Source organism: Ictalurus punctatus, chromosome 9, assembly GCF_001660625.3.
Source record: "Ictalurus punctatus breed USDA103 chromosome 9, Coco_2.0, whole genome shotgun sequence".
Classification (NCBI taxonomy): domain Eukaryota; kingdom Metazoa; phylum Chordata; class Actinopteri; order Siluriformes; family Ictaluridae; genus Ictalurus; species Ictalurus punctatus.
Window position 1 is genome coordinate 5,296,921 of NC_030424.2, and position 8,004 is coordinate 5,304,924.

At 37.5% G+C, this 8,004-nt stretch overlaps 1 protein-coding gene across 1 annotated transcript in view; it reads left to right on the forward strand.

Moving 5' to 3' along the window:
* The window catches only part of LOC108269551 (brain-enriched guanylate kinase-associated protein), a 29,542-nt gene extending 25,325 nt beyond the window's left edge, over positions 1 to 4,217 (forward strand). Inside the window, exons 5-6 of the mRNA XM_017475497.3 lie at positions 1,647 to 1,730; positions 2,544 to 4,217. Coding sequence (XP_017330986.1) covers positions 1,647 to 1,730; positions 2,544 to 3,911 — 1,452 coding nt within the window. The 3' untranslated portion in view covers positions 3,912 to 4,217. The remainder of the gene's footprint in view (positions 1 to 1,646; positions 1,731 to 2,543) is intronic.
* The last annotated feature ends 3,787 nt before the right edge of the window (positions 4,218 to 8,004 follow it).

The window sequence follows — 8,004 nt, forward strand, 5'->3', positions numbered from 1 at the left end:
GTGCACAGATAAATGTAATTTCTTTAAAGTGATATAAAAGACCTGAAAGCAGCTGAAAGAAATACACTGAACAATGGAAGCAAGTCACAAAAGAAGACTGTGAGTTTAAGAACAAAACAACATAGCTGGGGGGAAAAGGAAAAAAACATTTCGTCTATCATGTTTAACAACTTTTTATTCACCAATTCCTCTCTCTCTCTCTCTCTCTCTCTCTCTCTCTCTCTCTCTCTCTCTCTCTCTCTCTCTCTCTCTCTCTCTCTCTCTCTCTCTCTCTCTCTCTCTCTCTCTCTCTCTCTCTCTCTCTCTCTCTCTCTCTCTCTCTCTCTCTCTCTCTCTCTCTCTCTCTCTCTCTCATATGCAGATAACATGGAGACACAGTGGTTTCTTGTCTAACCTCTAACCCTGTCTTGTGGTTTTAGTCCTGTCCTCCAGTCCAGACACACAGCTCTGCACTGTTTCTGTTTTTATACATTGTTACACTTGAATGTATTATTTGAATAACTCTTAAGCTATTTTAATAAATCTTGCACAATTAACTGGAATCTGCCGTATTTGGTTTTTATTATTTACAAAACAAAAAATATGAGTACTGTATCTATATACAGTATAGCTTACCCATTCTAACTATCAGGGGCCATGATAAATCACCTGGATACCTTCTTGTGCATATGTGAACAACACAAAGTGACACTACAACATAGAATTTCATATAAACACCATTGTCATGAGGCCATCATTCCCTTTTGTCTTAATGTCTCGTACACATGTAGTTCTCTTGTGAACCTTGGAGTCATGTGCGTTATCTATCACTCCTGCCAGTTACCTACAAAATGTTGCTCATTACAGTACTCACCTCTTTGACCTACAATATAGGTGATGTACACCATAGAAACTCAAGTTTCAAATAATAATAACAAGCTTATAAAGCAAAACAGTATGATTATATACAATAATATAAAGCAGCCATCATTGCAGGATTGGTAGCATGTTTAAAAAGCTGGTGTGGATATTAATACTAGATTAAATAAACTGAAGCACAAACTGCTTGATATGACAGATACAGACATGTAAAATCATTTCAGAAATTCTTTTTGGTGTGATTTTTTGTTTTAAATTATTCAGTCTCATTATTCTTTTCCGCAGCACCTTTCAAACAAAGTTACATAACCTTTCCTTGATTCCTACCTTTCATGTGCTGAATGATTTGTCACCCTTCATGTGAAGCTAATATGTATGTTGTATCTTGTGTTACATAATTTTTTTTTACTCTGTTGACTAAAACAATCCCAGGCTTTTATATACATACATATATATATATATATATATATATATATATATATATATATATATATATATATATATATATATACACACACACACACACACACATACACACACACACACACACACACACACACACACACACACACACACACATGGAATATATAAGCCTGGGATTATTTTAGTCAACAGAGTAAAAAAAATTAGGTAACAGCTATTGTAAATAGGTGTAAAACATGACACTGCTCAGTGACTAGTCAGAACTGCATATTTCATAAACCCAGAATTCAGAATTAAGCTTATATTTAATATTCCACGAAAGTACCGTTGCTAGGACACCATACTGACGTGCTGCTTTCCCACAGGACCTGTACAAGAAGGACCGCAACAGTGCAGCTCAGCTCCTGCAGTGTGGAAAATCCCATTACAGAGCACAGAAGCAGTCCAAGGTAATTCTACTTCTTGCTCTATTTTTCCCCATGCCTGCCATACAAGACACAACAAAGCCTTTCACAATAATGGTATATGACATTCGCCTGAACTGACTTGCATCATGCATAGAAGTGGATTTTTTTTCAGGGCACTCTAGGTCAGCAATTATAAGAGAACAATTATAATAGTCAGTGAGATCAGTGAGCATATGCTTGAGCTTTAGGTTTACCTGCAATTCCATCCTAAGAGGAAAATTGTTTTAATAATAGCCCTGACTACAAGCAAATTGTGGTATTTTTTCCTAATAAGTACATTTTTGTTATCAAAAAGTAATGACATGATATCTATTTCTTCTTCAACAGTTATATTTAATCTGCGAGCATGCATGCTGTTGTAATTTAAATGTAAGAAACTGCTTTTGATATTGATTTGGTACTAGGTTTGATGAAACAGAAATGTAGATGCAGTGATGTATCAGAGAAAGCAAAACATAATGAATTTCTGAAAGGAAAACTTTAGAACTTTTAGCATTTCAACAACATTTTGCTCTATTTTCAGAATGTTGAAATGCTGACAGCAAGGAACAAATTCACAGAAGGAGATGAACAGATTTTGAAAACAGAGTGGGAAATTGTGGCAATGTACAAGTGGAATTAGGGAAATGCGCAAACTACAATTTATGCATAAATTAAAGAACGGCACACAAATTGTCAATTAGTAGAATATCATACCAGAAACTGTTTTGACATCCAGCATGCGTATCCATAATTATTACAAATAAAAATTATTCTATTTTTTCCCCTCCCTAACCTTCCATGCACCTCTCTTAGCTGCTCACTGACTTTCAAGAGAAGGCAAGTCCTCATATGGAGAATCATGGGCATGGGAGGGACAAGGGCCACTCACCTTATTCTGGTGCTAAAGTACTGGAGAAGACTGAGCCAGGTAGTAGCTGCCCGGTCACACGGTCACCTAGCCCACAGCCTCAAGACCCAGACTTTCTGGCAAATGACGAAATGAACAGTGTTGATACTCTCCAACACCATGCTGTATACAAATCTTCTGATCTATACTGCAGTGACACAGCACTATATTGTCCCATGGATGAGAGGCGACAGGATCGCTGGCAGGGGCGTCGGAAGAGTGTGGACCTCCATGGCAGGAACACCAGCATTCTCCAAACCCGGAACTCTACAGACAGCAACCCGGAGGATTACGACTTCCACTCTCAGTACTCCCACAATGATGTGGCTCTCCATGAATTTGCGACACCAGCTTCTAGCTCTTACTCTAGCTTTAGTGCGGCTTCAGATGAAAAGGGGCTTGCTCCCAGCAGCACCCTTTCCTCCTCTCACCTAGCTCTATACTTGGACTGGCGGGATTGTGATTACGAGTGTAAGAGTACATCCTCTTATGACAAAGACAGTCCCAGGTTTCCCAAGTCGCACAGCTTCCAACATGTGGCCCCCAGCCCACAAAAGGGTAACTCCCCAGTCTACATGCGAACAGCGTCCTGCTACAGCGAGCCATACCATTCACCACAGCTCACTTCCTCCCACAACATGGGCTCCTCAGGAGTGCCAACAGAGAGCTGCAACAGCATCCATATTCCTGAGGAGGAGTTAATGGGCCGCTGGAGGCATCTGAGTGTGGAGAACATCGACAGCTTTTCATATCGCGACCCTGGCCGTGTTTCCCCTTATAGCTCCTCTGAACAGCGGTTTGCAATTGGCCCTTCCAAGATCAAACTAGGACCCCTATACAGCAGTGTCCAGGAAGGAGACAACACCTTCCGCACAGGTATGCCAGATTCCTGCTTCTCCACCTCGCCTGGCTCCAGCTTGGCACCAAGCCCCAAGCACAGTCTGGGCTTGTGTAAGACTGAAAAAGGACCACCGTACCAGTCAAATAACAGCATCCAGGAGTCTAAGAGCAGTCTCTTCCTTTCTGGAATCTCAAAAGACAATGAAAGCACTGTGGGAAATGTGAACAAAGAATATGTGGATGTACGCCTCAACAGTTCAGCTGAGTCATTACACCAAACTTCACTGGATGCCTCCAATATGCGGCACTACCAGCTTAAAAGTCCAGGGCCACAGAGGAAGACTTCCCCACAGCACCAAAGATTCACAAGCACAGGACTCAGTAGAAAGGACAGTCTGACCAAAGCTCAACTGTATGGAACACTGCTTAATTGAGTCATTTTTTCAATCTATAATTGAACCCTCACCACTGACTCACCTGGCTGCATTCTGAAAAAAAAACTAGCTTTAGGGTGTGGTAAGTGGTTGGCTTTAAAACTGTTGTAAAGACAAAGGGGTAGTGTTATTTAGAGCATTAACATATGAAATACCTCATTCCAAAGTCATCATACTGTATAATACTAATATTTTTGAATAGAGACTAGGTTTTACATATACATTATTTTACCTGCTTAAACAATTTCCCTTTAATTAATTACAAACATTTTTTTTGCTACTAACTGGCCCTAATAAAAATGTCATATATGCTTTTTAAAAAGTCATATTATATATATATATATATATATATATATATATATATATATATATATATATATATACACACACACACACACACACACACACACACACACACACACACACATACTTGCACATCTATGCCAAGCAATCATTTAGTTATAAAAGTTAGAGTAACCCTGCCTAACTGCACTACATCTGAAACTGTAGCGCAACAAGAATGTGTGGGTTAGGTGACCTAAATGTAGGTTAAAGGCCTCTGCTTTAAAAGCATGTCTTGAAATATTTGCATGGAGCATTCTTATAATGCCTTTGTAAATAAAGGTATTTTCAAAGTATGCATCTAGTACATGTTTTACGTATGTCAATTTTCATGTGCTGTTCCTTAAAATGAACAGAAGTCTACGAAATCCGTATTAATCCTAATAAAAACTTATTTCAGACCACTAGACTGTTTACAACGTGCAGTTTATACAACTGCATTCACTGTATCTCTGTGTAGTGTAAAATAATGAGAAAAAGCTTTTTTTCCCCCAGTTTCCCAAAAAATAATTAGGTGCAAGGCCTTTTGCTTTGTCTTTGCATTTATTACAGATATTCATCATTATTTATTTATTATTTGTTTATTATTATTTACATTTACAAACTGCTGTACTTAGATTGATCTACTATGAACGAATAGTAGTAGACAGCATGAAATTTTATCTGCTTGACCCTACTACTAATGAATAGTTCCTAGTCATATAAATATGTGCAGCACTCAGTTTAAAGACTTACCTTGTTTGGAAAAAGTCCAAAATTTAGCATGACCCAATAAGCCCAGTGTGGATTTGGTTTGTAAAATGGATACTGTAGTCCTGCTAAAGTACAAAGGCGGCTGTAGCTCAGGTGGTAGAGCGGGTTTTCCACTAATCGTAGGGTTGGCGGTTCGACTCCCGGCCCACATGACTCCACATGCCGAACTGTACATGGGCAAGACAAGGAACCCCAAGTTGCTCCTTGCATGGCAGCTCAGCTACCGTGTGTGTGAATGGGTGAATGAGACACAGTGTAAAGCACTTTGGATAAAAGCGCTATATAAGTGCACCATTTACAAGGCTCCCTTTGGCATCAGAAATTCTTTTGCCAGTTTATTAGGTATACCTATCTTGTAGTTATACTCATTGGCTATTTTTTCCGAGGTCAAATTCAGATAGAGAATGCAACCATTTTCCAACCTAAGGCTTACCTATATTTTAGCTACATTTACATATATAGATAGGCCAAGTTTACATCTGAACAAATAAACTCTTTATTCCATACAAATAAAAATAATAATAATTGAGTCAAATAAAAAAATGCATTTGGTGCAAACCTGTGATAATAGGCATATCTTTGAATAGCCCACATATGCACTATATGGCCAAAGGATGGTGGATGCCTGATCATCACATCCATATATGGGCGTTTTACAAACTGATGCAACAAAGTTGGAAGCAAACAATTATATAGGATGTCTTTGTATGCTGTAGCCTTACAAATTCCCATCACTGGAACTAAGAGGCCCAAACATGTTCCAGCATGATAATTCCCCTGCTCACCAAGGTTATGGTCGAGGAACTCAAGTGGCCTGCAGAGAACCCTGACCTCATCCGCACTAAACACCTTTGGAATGAACTGGAACACCTACTGCACCCCAGGCCTCCTTACTCTACATTAGTCCCTGACCTCACTAATGCTCCTGTGGCTAAATGAGCACAAATCCCCACAGTCACGCACGAAAATGTAGTGAAAAGCATTCCCAGAAGAGTGGAGGTTATTATAACAGCAAATGAGGAACTAAATCTGGAATGGGCTGTTCAAAAAGCACATGTGGGTGTGATGGTCAGGGGTCCACAAGGAGCTACAAGGTACCTATTGTATGGCTATTACTCACTAAAAAGGACTAACAAACTGGGTAAGATCCACAATGGAGCATTGTGATTAATACTTACAAATTATGTGCAAAATGCTGACACAAATCCTGAAATACATATATTTTAATATGGCTTTTAATTTACCGTTATTGCTTTTGCAGCTACTATTGAATTTCCTATACATGCTATAATTGACTAGATCGATATTGTTTGTTAGCAAATCAAACATTTTTCAGGCATTAACGTGTCAATTTTATACACTCAAATCAGACGTGAATTTGATGAATAAGGAAACTGTTGGTAATAAGGGCAATTGTGCTTATCAACTACTGTGTTATAGTCAGTGGTTGTATACCTACAAGGTGCATCAGCATGGCAGGCATACTGTATGTACTTCTAAAGATTTCAGAATTTTTTTTTATTTTCATGCATGACAATCCAAGTAGATAAAATGGCCAGGTAGATGTACCTAATAAACTGGCAACGTTGTGTATGGTACATCAACTTAGTTATTTTTGTTGTTGGATTTGACATCACCACAAGTCTTTAGTCAACGTGTTGGAAAACGTAATCACCTGTTTATGCTGAACATAGTTTTGCTCACCTGCTAACTTTTCCCAGTTCTGTTCTACCTCAGAGATGTCAGTTGTTTGCTTGATGCATGGTTCAAAAAAAATTTTTGTGTGTTTGTTTAGTAAATAAATACAGATTAGGAACTCACTTTTCTTTAATGCTCAGTCTTTACCTGTTATGTGCACAAATTGTTACAATGCATGTTTAGACGTACCTGATTTAAAAGTCAACAAAATTATTTAAAAAAAAAAAAAAAAAAAGTAGTAGTAAATTGTTGTCAAACCATGTTTTTATCTATTGAAATATTAATATGACAGTAAATATGGCTTGGAGTCTCAGAGAAGGTGAAAAACTTCCTACAAATTTCATACAGTAATTAGCTATCAACAATTAATTTTACACATCTGTATTTTTTAAGCCAGATTTCTGTTTCTTTCCGAAGGTGAATAAAAACACAGTAAACAGTGAAAAACATATGGTACATTTTCAATATAGCCCTTTTACAAATTGCTTGTCTAATTTTCCTTGTAGAAACTGTGAAATGGTTCCACAGGACAAACATTTACACTGTTGTTTAATATCTTTTGCTCAAAAAAATGAAAATACATCCAAATAAATATACATAACTGATGCTAACTATATGCTTATGTTAACCAAGTTAAACATACATATTGACTTTTTATCCAGACTTCTCTTCTGGCATATTTTTGTCTGATACATTGTATTTGTACCAGAGGTTGAAATGCAGAGCTCCTTCACAAACTGCCTAAAGGTAGAGCATGGTTGTTCCAAAGTGTCTAAACTGCCCATCCACCCCTGCAGCGATTTTCACTGTGGCCTTATACATAGAAGGATTTACTATGTAGGACTACTAATATGTTTATGTGAGTGTTCGCTATCACAACAACTCAGTCAATGAAGGTTGTATGTAACATTATATAGTTCCCGTCAGATGGTTAAAGTAGCATTTGCCAGTATTAGCAACAGTGCTATTTCTTATAAGTTAATGTTTAGAAACTTTTGGTAGCATTTTTAAAGTAGCTTTCCTATAAGTTTTTAAAAATAGTAGTATGGGACAAGGGATCACTTATTTTAATTAGTCTTGATTTCCTGATTTGATTTCTCATTATCTCAACTGCTGTTTTCCTAAGTTGGTGCAATAGTTGTTTGGAGATTGCTGAATAATAAAACTTTGTTTTCCCCAAAGATTATAACATAATTAAATTGAGTTATCTAAAAACAAAACATTGAATATGTAGCTACCTATTGGAATTTACCAATAATTATATGATGTGTAACAAGCCATATGTCCAAACCCTAGTTCT